At 38.8% G+C, this 19,663-nt stretch overlaps 1 protein-coding gene across 1 annotated transcript in view; it reads left to right on the forward strand.

Moving 5' to 3' along the window:
* Positions 1-19,663, forward strand: part of ubr3 (ubiquitin protein ligase E3 component n-recognin 3) — a 96,867-nt gene that overhangs the window by 53,284 nt on the left and 23,920 nt on the right. The window contains 3 exon segments of the mRNA XM_056268989.1: positions 13,999-14,148; positions 16,611-16,744; positions 17,782-17,892. Coding sequence (XP_056124964.1) covers positions 13,999-14,148; positions 16,611-16,744; positions 17,782-17,892 — 395 coding nt within the window.

Below are 19,663 nucleotides of genomic sequence, written 5' to 3' on the forward strand. Positions count from 1 at the left end.
GAATGTTTGTAGAGTAATTTACAATGGCTTTGAACACGGCTCAACCAATCAGTGTTTTTTACTATGAGTGTATATGATTATTTATAAAATGGGTATAAAATATTATCTGCCACTATTTGCACTACGTATAAATGGCATCTAACCATTTGCACTTAGTGCAAATAGCCTCTGCCCAATTAGAATTGTGGTTGCACTTTATTTTACAGTACGTCCACTTGCAGTGTACTTGCCTAAGAAAGTATTGGCTATAAGTATATAAGGGAGCTACATGGGTTAGGTTTAGCGGTAGGTTCAGGGTTAGTACCTAGTTATTACCCAGTTATTGTAAATGCCGCATTACTTGTGTATATGCCATGGTTCTGAATCATTGCCATTTGTAAGACCATGTACACATTATAGATCTTTTGGTTTATAGCTTTTTGACCCTTAATGGAAATGCACACTCTTGTGTCCTTTCACACTCCCACAGATCCTAAACTACTCTTGAGATTTTACATGCTACACCCCATTTTAATAACGATTAAAACCCCATTTTCATACCGATGAGCCAAGACATTATGACCACCTGCCTAATATGCCGTTGGTCCTCCGCGTACTGCTAAAACAGTGCTAGCCCGCCGAGGCATGGACTCTGAAGGTGTCCGGTGGTATCTGGTGCCAAGACATTAGCAGCAGACCCTTCAAGTCCTGCAAGGTGGAACTGCAGTGGATCGGACTTGTTGTTTCAGCACATCCAACCGATGCTCAAACACATTGAGATCTGGGGAATTTGGAGGCCAGGGTAACACCTTGAACCAGACAGGATAGCCTTTGTTGCCCGACGAAACAAAGTTGTTTTGTTGTTTTTCGCTTCAACTGTGAGTGGTCATAATGATTTGGTTCATCAGTGCATTATGGTATTTATATGATACTCTAGGTATTTTAACAAATATGATTGTAGCTTCATCTACGACGAATGAAAGTGATAAGCAAATCTCAATTTAGACATGTATGTGTAAAATTCTGTTGTAGTATTTTAACGGTTTAGTCAGTTACATTTTAAACTCTATTGCTAACCATTACATATTGCTAGCAAATACAAACACAGACGTGGAGTTTAGAGGACATAGGAAACTTGCAGAAATCCTTGAATGCTGAAGCTGGTGGCTGTAATTTTACTCTCTGAAGGAAGGTGACTCAAATTGCCTCTGTTCTGCCATACACACTCCCTCAGGCCCTTTTAGTAGAAGCGTGTGTGTGTGTGAGGGGGATTCTCAGTGGCCGAATTGTTGGGCTTCAGGGCAGTTCTGCTGTGTGCTGGTCACTGAGATCAAGACGGAGAATGCAGTGACACAGTGTTTAAAACATGAGTGATGAAGTTTAAATATAAACTGTAATATCTTTGTACAGTCAACATCATATCCTACATATGACCACCTATGTACTGTACATAGTACATTAGAAAGAATCTCTTTCTGGATTATGAAACAGTCGAATCCACTATAACACAGCTCTGCACAAAATAATCGATTTAAGAATCGATATTGGTTCATCAAAATGTAGATTGATTAAAAATGAAAAATCTGTATTTTATTACCGTATTTTCCGCACTATAAGGCGCACCGGATTATAAGGCGCACCTTCAATGAATGACCTATTTTAGAACATTTTTCATATATAGGGCGCACCGGATTATAAGGCGCATAAGATACTGCAGTCAAACGTTTGACTGGGTTTGTGTTATGCATCCACTAGATGTGCTAAAGGGAATGTCAACAAAACAGTCAGATAAAGTCAAACTTTATTAAGCGTTCTGACAACTCTGTTCACTCCCATGGTAACGTTGTTCAAACGTTAAAGGAAAACTCCGGTCAATTTTAACATTGAGCTCATTTTTTGGTAAATTTGTTTTCTGTCAGTACAGATAACAACGACAAAAACCAGTGTTGCCTACACAGTGTTATCCTCTTTTTAAAATTCGCACCCTGTTGACTTAAACAGGACAAGTTTTAAACCTGCTTTTAGCCTCTTAACCATAGACAGTAAAAAATATTGACAAAGCGTCTGTGACGTCACCCATAGACTTTATGAAGAACGGTTTTGAGGCTGTTTATGGGGGGTATGGGCGGTGCCATCTTGGAAAATCTTACGATATTTCAAATACAAATGTTCAGAAAGGATACAGAGGTGGTATGATGTGTTGTGTCAGATCATGGCCGAGACGTCAAATTTCAGGAATTCCACTCGGCGCAGCCCGTTATCAGCTGTCAATCACGCGCTTATTTGTCATACATTTTATATCTAAATACGATCTAAACTACCGAGTTAGAAAAAAATTCACCCCCCTCACAGTTGTCAGGCACCCGGGACCTATCCAAAAATACAATAAAAGTCCATGGGACCAACATGTAAACATATACATTTATGCTGTGAAAACGGACATTTTAACATGCGGTCTATGGATATTTGCTCCCTTTTGGGACCTCCCTCTAGCGGATTTTCGATGTATTGCAGTTTTTCGCACTTCCGGGTAGGCTTCATTTTTCAGATTAGAATGTTGCCGCTTGCTCTTAACAACCTTAATGTGTCATTACAAGTGCACAGCCATGTGAGTGAACATGGTGAATCTGACTGCAGTAAATGTGAAAGATATGAATAAAAATTATGTTTATTCAGCCAGCTCACATACCCGTATTTTCTTCCTGTTTTCGGTCGAAGTCCACAGTAGGCGATTGTCGAGTGCGCGCGCGCGATCATTGGTAACTAAGAAACAGCGGAGACTCAGACTGTCAGCCGATGACGGTGCTGTGTGGTGCTCTGAGAATATCAGCTCAAATGGATAGTTCATTGAACACACGGAGGAGGTTTAATCATGCGCGCGCGCGAACTCGACAATCGACTACTGTGGACAATCGACCGAAAACAGGAAGTAAATACGGGTATGTGAGCTGGCTGAATAAAGAGATTATTCCTGCCTTCGTGAAAGCTCGGATCACAGTTGAGACTGATATATCAGCCCAGGCATCCACGATCCATTGGCAGATAGTGGCGTAAGTCGCCCGGCGCTGTCTCCCCGTCTTGGTGAACGTGTTCACCATCCATATATAAGGCGCTCCGGATTTTAAGGCGCACTGTCGTTTTTTGAGAAAATGAAAGGCTTTTAAAGCAGCACTAAGTAGAAATTCCGTTTTTGTCAAACAGCGACCCCTTGAGTCGCTGTGGGGTACTTGTACTGTCGTGAATAGCACTCACACAGAGATGGCTCGCACTCACGGCCGGATCCCCTCCCCCTGTACACCGGTACCTGTTCAGTAGGATGGACGCTGTAACGAGTGGAAATAAGGTATGGCCCCTTTAAGAGCTGCGCGCGCCCTGTTTAACTGTCGGCAGTCTGTATTGTATGTGCGCCTCGAACACCACATGTATACGGCGCCGGGTTATTTCTGTTTGATGCTCATTTTATCAGAATTTTATCAGATCTGTTTTTTGCCGTAAAGAAATTCGTTACCTCGCGAGACCTGATATCACACGATATTTCCTAACACTGAGGCCGGCGGCCCAAAGTTGCAAGGGTGGTTTTCCGGCTCACAGGCACCAGAGGGGTGCGAGACGACCACCATTCAACACGAAATCAGTAATATAAACATTACAATGACTCCAAAGCTGTTCGGTTAAGGTAAAAAAGTTACTTAGTTCACCTTTTAAGTGCGCCTTATAGTGTGGAAAATACGGTATGTTTACCTTTTCAGGGCTCAAATCTAAGGATTTTTCACTAAATGCGTATGAATGAGACAGATGGCAACAGGTATATTAGGCTGCTGTCACTTTAAGAGCGAATGCACAGATCCAATACACTGTTACACATGCATTTTCTTTCTCAACTGTTTACATTCACTTAAGACTGTACTGACTTTGTTTACGAGGATACTCGTCAAGATGGCATTTTGACAGTTCAAGCGCAAGAACAATTATTTCTCGTCGTCTTGGGCTGAATGGTTTAAAATTGCTCAAATGTTTAAATTAGCAAGACTTAAAAACATGCAAATGATTGGGCTAGTGACAATTCTGTCAGATGTCCCAAGCATCTTTCACGCTGGCCTGGGCTATCGGGCAGTCTTTATCATCAAACCCTGCTGTTGTAGCTTCTCTACGTGGTGTGTAGAAGAGGCAAATACAGTCAAAACGTGCCATCGGAGAAGTGCTAATTAAATGTCACTTCAAGGATTCGGCCCTCCAAACTGTTTATGCCAAAACCAAAATTTTTGGTTGCCAAAAATATCAGTGCATCACTATCAGTGTTATTTGAATAAAGATCATATCTGATCTCTTTAGAGAAACAGTATTTGTCTTTGTTGTTCACCATTTGTCTTGAGCAAATGCTAAAGTGACGTTGAGATTTGGTTGAAATATTAGCTTCAGACGCCCATGGCTGATGTCCCCACTGACATTGAGCGGTGTCTGTATTATAGATGTGCGTGTGTCTGGGATTGTCAGAATAAAACATTCTCTTGAGCTCTGCTGTACAGGCTCCATTTGTTTTCCAGATTTGAATCAAAGGTCACTTTGAACATGGATATTTGCACTGGAATTATAATGAGAGAAATTGGGCCAGCATTGCGAGCATCTGTGCATATGGTAATTGATCTCAGAGTAGTGCTGCAGAAGAGACAGTGATGGGACAGTGAAAATGGGGACGGTGTTTACAGAGGGACATGAGTTTTAGGCCCCATCCACACTACTGCGTTTTAGTTTAGAAACGGATAATTAAAACGAATACGATCTCCGTCCACACCAGCGTTTTAGAATTGATCTCCGTCCACATTAAAACGACTGAAAACGCGGATCACGTGACCATTCACCAAGACTGGGCATGCGCGTGCCGGTGTAAACACAACTTCATTGATAAAATTATCCCACCATGCTCTGGGTTAACCCCAAACCGATGCTCCATGTACGGTCAACGCCGCCGCCGCTGCACACGGGAATTGTCACAGATCGCTCGAATAATAGCTTGACTCCGGCGCATGTAGGCAGTTATAGCGTTGTAAAATGCAGAATTTACTTGTACAACAGCTGCTAGCAAAGATATACGCCATGACTGATGACACCCAATCATAGAGCCGAGCGTGAGCCTCTACTACGTCATCGTTTCTAAAGTCCTCCGTTTTGACCCGTCTACACTAAAACGCCCTCCGGAGATTCAAAACGAAAAATGGATCGGCAGCGTTTCTAAACTTTTCCGTTTTGGGTCTCCGTTTTTGCCGTTTTAGTGTGGACGGGGGGTGCAAACGTAGCAAAAGGTCTCCGTTTTTAAACGAAAACGCAGTAGTGTGGACGGGGCCTTAGACAGGAACAGACCATCTGACTGACATGTAAGCAACCAAAAACAGTTGATGCAATAACAGCCCAGAATGTAAAACATTACCATTTCTGTGCAGCTATTTGAATCACACTTAAAAAATTAAAGGAAATGTGTGATTCATTTAAATGTCTCGTTATTGAAACAATTTGTGGTTGAGGCTGATATAAGGGGCTTTTGCACCAGAGGAACCTTTTTATAGTTCCTAGAACTATTGGCGGAAGTACCCGGATTTTGGCCAGTTCGCACCGCAGGAACTAGGAACTCCTTTTGGAGGAAATAATTTAGCTCCTACTTCAGAGTAGGGTCTAAACCAACACTATAGGAAGGAACTATCCGTGACGTTAGTGTATACTGATTGGCCGAACGCACGCTAAATACCAGCACCCGCCATTTAAAATAAATCTGTGTGTAATCACAGATTATAGCCTATATATTTACTCCAGAAACTAACTCTAGGAACATGGAAAACATTATAGATGGGCCTCTTAACCTTTTTACGCTAAGGAGAAAATCCAACACAACTTTGAGGGGACCAAGCGAAACATGATTATGTATTTCTGCTCAGCTAGCAACACTGGATATCAACCACACGGCATACGCTAATAACTTTTCACATACTGTCTGCTTTCTATGTATAACAGTTCTATCAAATAACGTATTAGACAGGACTGTTAGACAGATCATAAACTAAGGAACACGGAGAATGCGAGCGCTGTGAGCTCAGCCTCTGGCTGGCGTTCTCAGCACCGTCAAAATAAAGGTCTGCCGTGGGGCACATAAGTCACAACAACAAGCGCAGCTTACGTCACTTCAGAGTTCCTACTTGCGGTGCGAATGCAACCAGGAAAATGTTCCTAAGGGTTCCTAACCATTATTTCTCGGGGGAACCAACCTGGTGGCTAGTTCCTAGAACTAGGTTCCTAGAACTACCCAGTGCGAAAGCCCCTATAATGGCCGTCATTTGCCATTTTTTTAAAGGCAATTTCGGAGAGGCTAGCAATAGCAAGTTAGCTTTGAAAGCATAAGATCCCACCCTCCCTTCAGAGCGTCTCCAAAGTCATGCCTCCTTCAAAAGACATGAACGCGTACAGCAGAGTCCGCAAATTGTCACACACAAATTACCTCGTCTCAAAGCAAATAACAATGAACGTAAACAACTTGCAGAGCTCTAGTTGTATAGTGAACAGCTTCAGGTAGAACATCACTGGTTGCCATCTCATAATTATGTTTACGACGTGGCGTGAACGCAGCGTAAGCTGGTTGTTTTGGGTCAGGAGGAACTGTAAAAAGTGTCTGTGTCTACAACTCTGCGTAGCCTCCGTTGCACAGAGGTATGGACAAACACATGTTGACAGGCAGGTCAACATTCGGACTGAATGCAATGATTGGACAATCATTTTTTGGTCTTGACACTTCCACAGCAGATGTACTTTTTTATATATAATATATAAAAAGTAAAAGCCAATATAACAAAAAGTGCTTATAAAACTAATTGCCTACCCTACCTACCTTTTAATTCTTGGCAAAGGGCCGAAGTGGGGCTTTTATTTTGACAGCACTGAGATCTCCTGTGCCTGAGTGCAGGTTCTGAGGAGCATCAGCAAACAGTGAGCGGTGCTGTCTAAGCCTGACAGATTTCTGCTTCGTAGTGTTTGTCTGAATATTACATTGAACAAAATGTTGAATTATTCCGTTGTTATGCATAAAATAATAATAAACATTTACTCTGACAATTTGACTTATGAAAGGATATAAAGTTATTTTGCTACCATCAGCAATACAGTGATTGAAACTGAACTATTTTAGCATTTTGGGTTTGTTTAATAGTGCGTAGGATAATAATGCTGTGTCATAAATCTCTCAAAGTTCACACATTGCTTTTATTGCTATGGAAACGTCTCTTGGGTTAATTAAGTTGTATTTGCTGCATAATTGCTTTGTGATAAATACTTTATTTGTTGTGAACTGGTGGTCAGGTTCATTAATCTTGTTTATGTATAATCCGAGCTTGACTGATGTGCTGTCTGCATTAACACATGAGTTGGTGTATGCTTGTGTGTTTTTCTGATGAACAACAAGGTCTACTGGATGAATATGGATGAAGGGATTAGAATATAATCAACAAAAACTAGTTTCACCATCATGAAATTTGATGTTTTGACCTTTTTACTGTAGACAAAGATCATGAATTGTCCACATGCGACGGCTAGTTGTTGTAGTAGTATCTCATGTTATAGTGTTTATTTAGGACGGGTGTGTGGAGGGCAGCAGTACCTGGCAAGGCTGCCTCAGGCAAACACTGTCACATTAACTTTCTAACACAAACGGTTCATTTCCCCATAGACTTCCTGTCACTGTCAGTGCACCTTAAGCTATAAATCAATCCAAACACACACTGACATTTACAAAGCCTCCGTTTTCTCGTTCTTTAATGTTTAGGAATGATTTAGAAAAGGTAATTAATGGAATAGCAGACTTTAAAAGTAGTGGAGTCAGCAGTGTTTATGACTGGGCACGCTACTTTTAAAGTGATGTCAAATATTTAGCATTACTCTTTATAATAATTATATAAAGCTGCCGCTGAACCAGAGAGAGCAGTTGGCATGTATAGGTATGAAGCAGCTTCACAAATTATACAATAATTCAGATTATCACAGAAGTTCTTGGATAAAAGTTTATAGTTCGGATATAAACGCTGATGTTTACGGTAGCGATCAACATAGAGTAAATCGCCTTTGAATGTAACAACGCTTCAAATAAAATGTTTATCTATTGCATCCTTACACCAGTAGGTGGCGAGTTAGTGACTGTTAAAATGTTTTATTTATCATTGAATCATTCATTTAAAGGGCACCTATTATGCAAAATTACTTTAACATGGTGTTTGAGCGCCAATATATATGTGTTGGCAGTGTGTACACAACAACCTATTATGATACAAATACACCAAGTGCTTTTAAAAAAAAAAATCCCCATAAATCATAAGCACTGTCTCAGAACAAGCCGTTCACAGATTCAGGGCAAAGTGACGTACTTTTGCACAAGCCCCTCCCACGACGGTTGACTGACACTGCAGATTTAGCGTAGACCCGCCCTGAGTGAGCTAAACACAGTCCGCCATTGTTTTGACACCGGAGCAGCTGTAGACAATGTCTCGTAAGCAACTTGGGTGTTTTGTTGTTGGATGTAAGAGTGAACATAATAGTCTTCATGTACTCCTGACATCACCTGACATTTTATTTTTGATGGGAATGCGCCCCCATATACCTAAATTCGTTTGTCTGCTTTGTGAACGAGGGGCAATACAAAACAGGTTTTGCTAAAAAGTTGTCATTTAAGCATGAATCGGTACAAATATGTTCGTGATCCAGCTTACAGTCTCCAGTGTGATAGGCCTAACGTTACTGGTCACAGCAGTAATTAAAGGGAGAGTGCTCATTTTATTACAGTTTATCAGAGTTGTTTTACGGATATAAAGTCTACCAGTTTATTTAGCACCCCCTGAAAAGGCATAACGTCTGTATATATTTGTTTACTGTTAGTTGTAACGAGTGTTTTGTGTACTTCGCTGTGTATGTTGATAATGAAAGGGAGAGAGTTTATGGATAAGACTTTAATGCACGTCTTGTACTGTGTATTCAGCTCTTACAATGATTTTCTGGAGTGTAAACAGACGCTTCATCTTTTGTGTGATGTACAATAAACTTCATAAAACTCATCAGTAAAGTTTAAAGGTCTGCTACAACAGGCTTGTATAGTGGATAAAAGCAAGGTGACAACATAAGTTATTACCGTAATTAAACTAAACTATTCACCTGTTCTGTCTCCATACAGCATATATTCTCTGGCTCTGTGGGCATTATTGTCCGACTCTGGTTTGAACTGAACACCGCTGACATTTCAGTGCATGAAATTGTCCTGTTTGTTTGTCGCATGAGCTCTTGAAGCTCCGCCCTCTTCTTGAAAGGGGGCAGAGGGCAGCAGCTCATTTGCATTTAAAGGGACACAAAAACTGCCACTTTTTGAGGATGTGCAAAAACACGCAAATTTAACTTGCTATAAAAAAATTACATGTGGGGTATTTCGAGCTAAAACTTCACATACACAGTCTGGGACATCAGAGAATAGTTTTACACCTTGTAAAAAAGGGTATAATAGGGGCCCTTTAAGAGATTCGTTCAAAAATTCTGATTCATCCAGTGATGAGAAATTTAGGCTGCATCCGAAATCGAATACTTTCCTACTATTAGTGTTGTCAAAATATTCGGTACTTCGGTACCAAGTCGGTACTTAAAATTTTTAAACGTCACGGTACCAAGTACTGGTGGTACCGAGTACCCGGTCAAACCCGGTTCTGGATGCGCATGCACGAAGGGCGTGACGTTGCGTCCTCTTCATGAAAGCGCTGAGACATGGCGATCGGCGGCGCTGCTTATGTGGTGTCTGTGTATATTAAACTGCAAAAAGACTATTTAAATATTAACCCTGCATGTTCTGCTTGTGTCTGTGTGAATGAACGGCGCAGACGCGCGGTTTCATTTAACGTTACCTCGCACACACACACACACTGAAGCACGAGGGACGCTCGTGCTGTTTTCAGTCTCTGCTGCCTCACGATATGATTCATGATTCAATTCATCTCCGAGAGTCACTTCATGAGCATTTTACCGTTTCATTTGAGAAAAACTATCGTCATATCATACACGCGCAGAAACTTAAAAGTCTTCACGGCAACCCGTCAAAATAAAAGTTTGGTTTAAGAAATTGACAGAAATAAGTATATTAGGCTACTGTACAATAGATTTAACTACGTCTCCATTAATTAAAAATACTACTAATAATAATAATAATAATGTGTGCATAGAAGGTTGCTTTTTTTTCACTTGATTTTTTTTTATAAGCAATATTTCACAAAATCAGCAATATTTTCGTTTAAACAGCATGTAGCCTTCAATGCTTTCATAAATTTACCGTCATAAATAATAGTCATTGAATTGAATTAAATATATATTTTTTTCAAATAGTTAAATAAATTGGAAAAATAGTTCAAACTGATTTTGCTGTGGTACCGAAATTGGTACCGAGATCCGTAAAATTTTAATGGTATCGGTACTAGGGGTGGTGAAAAAAAATCGATTATTGATTAATCGCGAGTATGTTATGGACGAGTATGAATCGATTATTACATTTTCAAAAATCGATTTTTTATTATAAAAAAAAAAAATTTGCATTACTTTATTTTGTAAAAAATGTTATACCGGAAGTTGATCGTCACGAACGCGCCCAGTTCCAGTTAGCAAGCGCGTCGTGTAACGGCAGCCAGAGCGAGTGAGAGCAGGTGTTCCGGAGACACACTGGCTGCGTGGCGGCGTCTCAGCTGCGTGGTGTGTCCGTTTTTATTTCGGCTCCCATGTTAACAGGTTAGAGCTTGCATACTGCCTGCATGAGCCGCGCGGAAAACGCGTGCATGCTAGAAATAGAACCGACGCCTATTTTTCACGCGACACGCAAGCGTGTTGGAAGCGTTTCCAGGCAAAATAGAATAGGAAACGATGTTTATATGTCATTTTGTACACGAATACATATTAATAAATTACATTTTGATGTTTGAAAGTCTAGGTTTTGATATAAATTCAGATATCAATGTAATTTAAACAAATAATAATAATTATCGATTTTCAAATATTGCCATTATTTTTGCCTATATACAAATTTATGTCATTTTTATTTTTTAAACAATCGAGTCCTGGTGTTCACTACAGAGGTCATAGCATAACATATGAATAAAATATCTCTTTTTTTTTTCATTTGTTTCTTATGCTCTTAACAATGTGATTACATGAAGAAGAAAAACAACTTTTGAAAAAAACGTTCTGGGCCTCAGGAGGATATAAAGATAATAGGCTACAATAACAACATAGTGTGTCTTCTGAGTGACGGTCCACCATCAGGCTAAATATAGGCTCTTTAAAGCTACACAAAATTTGTAAATGTTATTGAAATAAACAGACAGCCCACTTCCCTATTTTTCGGATTTTGGAAGATGTGTGATAACAGTTGAAATTGTTGTCATAAAGGCAAGAGGCAAGAGTTGAAATTGTTGTAGTAAGGATTAACACACCGCTAACCCAAATGTAGACTGTCCCTCTATGTCACCTATAGCAAACGCCACGCTCACGCCACGCAGCCAGTGTGTCTCCGGCCTAACGAGCGTTGCTTGCTACAACACCTTGTCTTTCTAGAAGAAAATTGTCCAATTTCTACAGTATGTTGGTTCTGATCTACTTCCTAAAGGAAATAAGCCTTTCATTTATTTGTTATTGTTTAGTTCAACTTGATGAGTCACAACACAATGTGATGTATTCATTTCTGTGTTCTACAGAACATACAAATAATTCTGAAGTTATAACTACACGACACAGAAAGTGCTTTGAGTTGTTGTTACTCAATGAAAGAGTTAAGTAATTCAGCAGCTGACTTTTTTTAATACTGCAAACACTTTGTGGTGTATTTTCGTTTACTGTTGTGAAATGGAAAATCAATAATCGCTAATCGAGAATCGTTAATAATCGAAAATCGACTGTAATCGAATCGGGACTTCAATAATCGTAATCGAATCGGGAAATCAGACAGATTAACCACCCCTAATCGGTACCAACTACTGGAGTTTTGGTACCGTGACATCCCTACCTACTATATAGTAGTCGAAAAACAGTATGTGACATAATAAGTATGTCCGAAACCAGCAGAACTCATAAAAGAGTGGGGAAAAAGTCAACGGATGACCTACTACTGTACCTCCGGTGAGATTCTGAAGTGTGCATTCGATGGACACTTTACTATCCCATGAGGCCAGAGGAGGATTTATCAATGGCAGTGAAGTGACGCTACAGACACTGCTAGGTCACATGATAATGACAACATGGTGCACGTTGTACGTCCGGATTACATTTATACTACACACATTCATACTAAATAGATCATACTTTTTTTTTAGCAGTCATGAAGTAATTAATTCACAATAAGTACCTACTCAATTAACATTTTGTCAGAACCTCTAGTAAATTACGTGTCATTTTGTTTAGTTGTCTATTCAGAATTGTGATCTCTATTCTAAAAAAAAATTCAAATGAAAAATTCTCAGTTTACCCAGAATCTAGCTTTCGTATTCATTTTTTTGTTTTTAGATGTTAATCAGTAAATTCATTAAATAGAAAAAACAAACATGCATCACTTTATTAAAAGTAATTCTGATATTATGGTAAATTTAATACTACTTTTACAGTTACAGACAGTTTAATCCATTTTAAGCCAGATTTCAAACCATTCCTTGAGCCTCCTCATCACTTCACATACCCAGAATATTCATTTCAGCCTTCCACATGCTGTACAAATACAGCGTGGTTCACACAACATTAGCTCTGTTGTTACTGCTTTTAATGCATGACCGCCTGAACCTCCATTAGCTGTTTGCTAATTTAACCAGGAGAGTGCAAAAAAGTAATTCAGATCCACATTATATAACTAATTAAGTTTTGCCAATCTACTGAGCTCATAATTCATGTTCAGTTATTGGATTTCACCCCCTTTTTCTCTGACTTTTATGCTTGGCTTCTCTCTTTTTTTTTAATGTAAAATGAAAACACCAAACCCTCACAATAAAGTACTGGTGGGACCATTAATCAGTGGGATGCCATGGTAATGAATGACCTTATCATTGAAGTATCCAAAGAATCCCAGTGATACTTTTTGGTACTTTTTTTGCCAGGAGCTTCAAACTTTATCAGACGTTTTAAAGTGTCTGGAGAACAATCAATGTCTACACAACTTAAACTGAATATAATGGGCCACCCATGCAAAGTATCCCTGACGCTTTATCTAAATTGATGTTCTTTATCTCTCCTCTGAAACCTATTGAGCTGTATTACGGATTTGTTTTTTCAATACTTATTTGTTAGAATTATTTATAATCAACATTTCTCTTAACTCATCAGGAATCTTGAATTCAATTTTTTGGGGCTGGTATATTTCACAGTGCACTCTGGGATTGCCTTCTCTGTGAGGGAATCATGTGATGCTTCCCTAGACTTTGACCAAAACAAAGTACCTTGAATGGCAGAAATATTTATGTGAGGAGCCTTACACTGTATATTTATTCACGTTTTAATGTGCCTCTGGTTATTGGGCTTTTTAGATGAATGCCAATGCATTTTAGGTCTTGTAGAATCTGCTATTTCTGACCCAATTCATTTTGCTGTCTTTCATGGCTGCAATAAGCTATGTTTTTCCAGGGAGTCAAAATACTATTGGGTAAATTGGCAGTGGGCGGCATCACACAGACCAAACAAAAACAGACATACCGACACGAAACGCACATTTCAAAGTTGAATAACTGGCTGTGGAATTGATTTTCAGAGAAACAAGTATTTGAACTTAGCATGTTTCCTAAATCTCTGCAAACATAGTATGGTATTTTTATGCTTTAGTACAGTAAAAAGAAAAATGACACACAGCACCTTTAAAATGCTATACATGTGGGCAGCTCACTAGGTTCTGGAAAGAAACCACTTTTATTTGAAGGGAGATTTTGTGATCTCAACTCTTATTCTTTTTATAGGTTATCTGACTTTGGTTTTGTTCGATTTTGTGTTTAATAGAGTCTCCTGAAACAGATGCAGTGATGGACGTGGGCTCGACAGAACCTCTGGAATCTGAAGTTCTGTATGACTGTGTGATCTGTGGTCAAAGCGGCCCGTCCACTGAAGACAGACCCACAGGACTGGTGGTACTCCTGCAGGCTTCATCAGGTATCACACACTCCAACATAAACTAGCCATTGTTGATATAGACACTGCTACATTGCTGATGTTAAAGTCAATTTTAGGCCAACTTTAAAACGGATAACATTCTAGTAATGAAAAATAAATGTAATTTCGGTGATCAAAGATGAGTTTTAAGGGATTCAATTATTGCCTACAGGGGGACTTTAGGTTTTGTATACTGAATGATTAACACCCATGTATATATTTTTTTTGTATAGTGCTTTTCAGAATACATATAGTTTCAAAGCAGCTGAAACTATATTGTGTACTCCTATGTACTGAACATCACTGGCTTTTATTCATTTGCGCAAGTCTCTATATCACCACTAGGACTGTGTGTAGCTTTACAGCTTTCCATCTGCAGGTTCAGGTTGTGGTCCAGATCACTGGAGCTCTTTAACTGTGCATTAAACCACCCATGAGTTTAAATCCACCCTCTTTACTCTACAGTGTTTTAACAACAGTGTTTTAATTGCTTCTGTGACTTCTCATCTGGTGCTGTGATAAAATTAACATTGTGTTTTATGAATAATCACTGGTCTTTGATTTGTCTGTTATGTGACTTTAGTACGCTTGAAATGACTCAAGCTCAAGATGGTCTGACTCTGTAGAGAAATTCTCTGCAGAAAATCAACAGTTCTTTGAGATTTGATGGACTAAAAGGCTTTTGATTTGGTCTGTTTTTATGTTTTATTGCTGAGTATTCAGTACGGTAGGGTTTAGGGTCAGCAAGCATCGGTGTGACATTTGTTACAGTTTTGACTTTGACGTAGGGCTGGGCGATAAAACGATAACGATACGTATCGCGATAGACACGTGATCGATATCAATAAAAAATGTGTTCGATAAAACGTTCGATATTTTTTTCTTCGTCGGAAGAAACCACAGGTTGCGAAGCAAGTTTGGTTGCATTAACAAAGGCACTCGCTCTCTGGTAACCTAGCAACGTAGGGAGTAACACGCTCAGGCAATCATGTAACGTGTCAGTTTGGTTGCGCCATATCGTTGTCTCGTGCTGCTGGGTTCCTCTTCAGTAACCGGCGATTGATAAGCAGAAAATGAGTGCCCTTCATCTGGATGGCATGCAGGCTAGAATTGCGAAACATTATTGGATAAAACCGCTCTATTCGCGTTTGATGTGAACACAGCATAATGAACAGGCTGCGATGTCAAGATTGCAATGCTGGAGTGTGTGTGCGCGCGTGCGCGAGAGAGAGGCACGCGGGCGCGATCGAACAGTGGAGACATAAAAACATACTCCGTCATTTTGTTAATACAGGACATCATTCAGTCTGCAAAGTGTTTACTTATATTTGTGTAGGCCTATACTCGCAATAAAACACAACATTGTGCTTTTGTCACACTGTATTTCTTGTCAAACTGTAACCTACTACAACTGTCACACACCGTTTTAAAAGCAAAACATATTTATCCAACCCCTTTTTAAAACAGTCTGTGTGTTCCATCTTTTGGACATTCATCATATCGCATTGGTTTTCATTTCTTGTCCTCAAAACAGAGCACTAATCTGTTTATTTTTTGTCCTCAAAACAGAGCACTAATCTGTTTATTTTTTGTCCTCAAAACAGAGCACTAATCTGTTTATTTTTAAGTTACACATTGATTAAAAAAGAAAATGAAATGTGTTGGTAGTATTATTTTATACGGAAATCAATTATTTATAATTCTGATGAGAATAAAGTTAGGGTTAATTAAAATTAAGGAAAACAAATATATTGATCTATAGCAAATTAATTTTAAATTCATTCAGGTACAATTACCAAACATATCTCATATCTTTTTATTAGTTTAATAAATAAACCAATTATATAAAACTATTATCAGTGCACTATAAATACTGGTTCTATGCCTTTATTAATAAAACTTATTTTAAAAATACAAGGCTTAAGACATTTATAAAAATGTCTTATATATTTTTGTTTTGCTTTTCACTCCATTGTACCGAAATCGTACCGAACCGTGATGTCTAAAAAAAAAAATCAAGCAGGGGGCACGTACGATCACAAACCCCCACCACCCACCTCCCGCCGCGCCACTGTCACCTTTTTTACTCTGAGGAGTTTGCAGGTCTGATTGTGAATTTAGACTTATGTTTACATTTGAATTATTTGAGTTTTCCATGGTTGTGTTGACATTTCTGTCTTGGGATTGTAATCAGAGGAAGGTTAAGTTTAAAATAAAAATGTTTAAATGTAATATATTTTTTCTCCTGGTATTTTAAATGGGTCATAAAATAATCAATAATTATCGATATCGACCGATATGAAACACTGATATCGTGATACAGTTTTCAGCCATATCGCCCAGCCCTACTTTGACGTGGTATTTCATTATAGTATACAAATGGTAAGTGCCATAAATGTGATGATGGCAGCTAATTAACATATGATTGGCATTTCTGAAGAGTGTGTATGTGTGTATTTCAGTGTTGGGGCACCGTTGTCGTAGTGACACGCCAAAGCGATTGCCCACAACAGATGAGGAACACATCTACCCCGAGGACACATGTGGAGCGACCAGTGACGTTAGACTGTCCCTTATGCAACGCTACTTTAAAGATGTATGTGCCATATATAAACACACAACTCACAATAACCTCTCTATAACACACTAACAATATAAAACTCAATCTGAAACATCTCAAACATCTTTGTTCAGGCATATAAGTGCAATATGACTGCATAAGCATGCATTTATCCATTTTCTTTCATTTTTTCGAGAGGCTAAAATGTTTTAAGCTTTTTGAATGCACCACCACTTATGCACAACATACTTTCATACAGGTACAACCTTATTACAGGGTTCCCGCAGGGTCTTAAAAAGCCTTAAATTTATTAATTTGGAAATAATACCTTAAAAAGACTTTAAAAAGTCTTGAATTTTGATGTCTGGGCCTTAAATTGTGCTGTATGTAACTTCTCCGTATTGTATTTTTCCTCAAAAGTTTCTTTTCAACCACGATTATTATGATTTTCGATGTTTATTGTTCAGGGTTCTCTCAGTTCCCCATATTCCCAGCATGGAATAAGTAGCTAGCTAATGTTAAAAAAACAACTTAACATTGTTTGGCAAACTTTCTTGTGGCCTACTGAAATATTTGTATTTTTCACACCTGCTTGGATTATCATCTTTTACCCATTCCACATTTGAAAAATAAATGAACTCAAGTTCAAGGATTTTGTTTTTCTTTGCTGGTAAGGATGTGAAATAGGTATTAATTTTGAATATAAATGGTCTTAAAAAGACTTGAATTTAACTTGAAGAAACCTGTAGGAACCCTGTATTATGGTTGCACTCACATGCTTTAATAATGCAGTATACCACAAGAGGCCAATAAATTAGTGTGGTTACCTCAGTAAAGGTTTGTTAGGCACAGTGTGACATAGTAAAATCAATTTCTCTAAAGTCAGTGTCGATGTGTTTCTGGATCGCATTGACTTTCGTTGTATGGAAAACACTGCAAGTGAAAGAGAAAGCTTTGTGTTCAGAATGAGTTTAATAATACATCAAATCTGAATGTGTTAACATGCCACTCATTAGGTCATGACTGATGTTCTGAAGTTTCTCTCTTTTTTTTCCATGTTCTCAATTTGCCAGAGTTCCTGTCTGCAGTCTGTGTCTGTTGGCTGGGACGGGGGTGTGTATGTGCAGACGTGCGGCCACACTCTTCATATAGACTGTCACAAGTCCTACATGGAATCCTTACGGGTGAGAATCACTGTAAAGAGCTATAACTTATCAAGCCATTTATCATGCATTTGGAACAGTTATAGAGGAAGTCTTGCCACAGTTAGGAAAAGTATATGTGCACAGTGACCCCACTCTCACAGCCCACCTAGCATCTGAACAGCTCTTAAATGATTTAACCCAACAGATGATTCTGGAATCATTCATCCAGCTGTCTAATATAAAGTGGCTTCTGATCTAGTGTCTGTCAAGACTGGAGTTTGACTCCCCTGTCAGAGACATATTCAGTATTCACCGTTCACACACACTCTGTCAGCTGTATTCCAAACCTCAATTCATCATTTATGAAAATGTCCCATGGCACCGGAGCCTTGTGAACCACAGTGGAGGAACTGTCTTCATTGACTGTTATACTTAAAGACTATCAGTTTATCTACTGTCTTGTCTGCTAAAAGGATTCATTTTGTTTCACTTGTGTTAAATTTTGTTGATACAAAATTTGGTACGTTCAACAATACTTTCCATGATGTACAAATATAAAACGTCTTTTTCTAGACAAGATCTTGAGCTATTAGTTCAGACTCTGATCTGTCATATTAGAGATCCATCCACCGCTGTGTTTCTTCTCAACTGAACTTTTGAGAGGTGGCTTATGCTAATAAGGGCAGTCTGACATCACCATCTGCTTAATAATCTGAGACATGAGCATTGGCACGTAGAGAAAGAGAATTATCGCTAGAATTTAGCTCTAGAATTATGAGCACTTTAGTCTCAGTGAGATGCACACAAACCCCCAAAACTGATGCATATTACACACAACAATTGCGCTTTACGCTTCCTTTTACAGTCCTGTTATCCATGTACTTACTATGTACTTATTATAGTAATTACAATTACTGGGTAATAACTAGGCACTAACCCTGAACCTACCCCTAAACCCATGTACTTACCTCATATTAGCCAGTACTTTCTAGGTAAGTACAGGCAAGTACTGTACTGTACTGTAAAAGGAAGCGTTACCAAATTTTCACCTATTTCTTTTCATTATAGGTAGTTGGGCAGTTAAAACCTACAAATTGTGGCCGTGATGTTATTCCATCTAGATTAGTTAAGCATACTTTTGATATTATTGGTCCTAGTATATTGACTTTAATTAGTAGAAGTTTCAAAACAGCAGTAGTTCCAATGGATTTTAAGCATGCTATTGTACAGCCTCTTTTGAAGAAAACAAATTTGGATCCAAATGTTTTATCTAATTACAGGCCGATTTCTAAACTGCCATTTTTCTCAAAACTTCTTGAAAAAGTCACATTAAACCAACTGCAGACTTTTCTACTTTTCTTTTGAAAATTTACAGTCAGGGTTTAGATCGAATCATAGTACAGAAACGGCCTTGTTGAAAGTTCTAAATTATCTTGATTGCGATTGATTCTGGCAGCTCAGTGGTTTTAGTTTTACTAGATCTTCGTGCAGAATTTGATACCATTGATCACAATATGCTAGTCTTCCACCTAGTGGGAATTCCAGTGGGAATTCGGGGCATGGCACTCAATTGGTTCAAATCCTTCCTTTTTAATAGGACGTTTTGGTCAACTATTCTAAAATGGCCCCATTGTCTTGTCTAGTGGGGTTCCACAAGGATCCATTCTTGGCCCAATTTTGTTTTCATTATATATGCCTTAGGTTCTATTTTTCATAAGCCCCTTTCATTTATCTTTGCGTAAACTGGACAAAAGTTATTTTGAGTCACTATTGAGATGTTTACAAGAAGTTAAATCTTGGATGTCACAAC

The sequence above is a fragment of the Rhinichthys klamathensis genome, unplaced genomic scaffold (assembly GCF_029890125.1).
Source record: "Rhinichthys klamathensis goyatoka isolate OS25496 unplaced genomic scaffold, OSU_Roscu_1.1 h1tg000279l_1, whole genome shotgun sequence".
Lineage (NCBI taxonomy): Eukaryota > Metazoa > Chordata > Actinopteri > Cypriniformes > Leuciscidae > Rhinichthys > Rhinichthys klamathensis.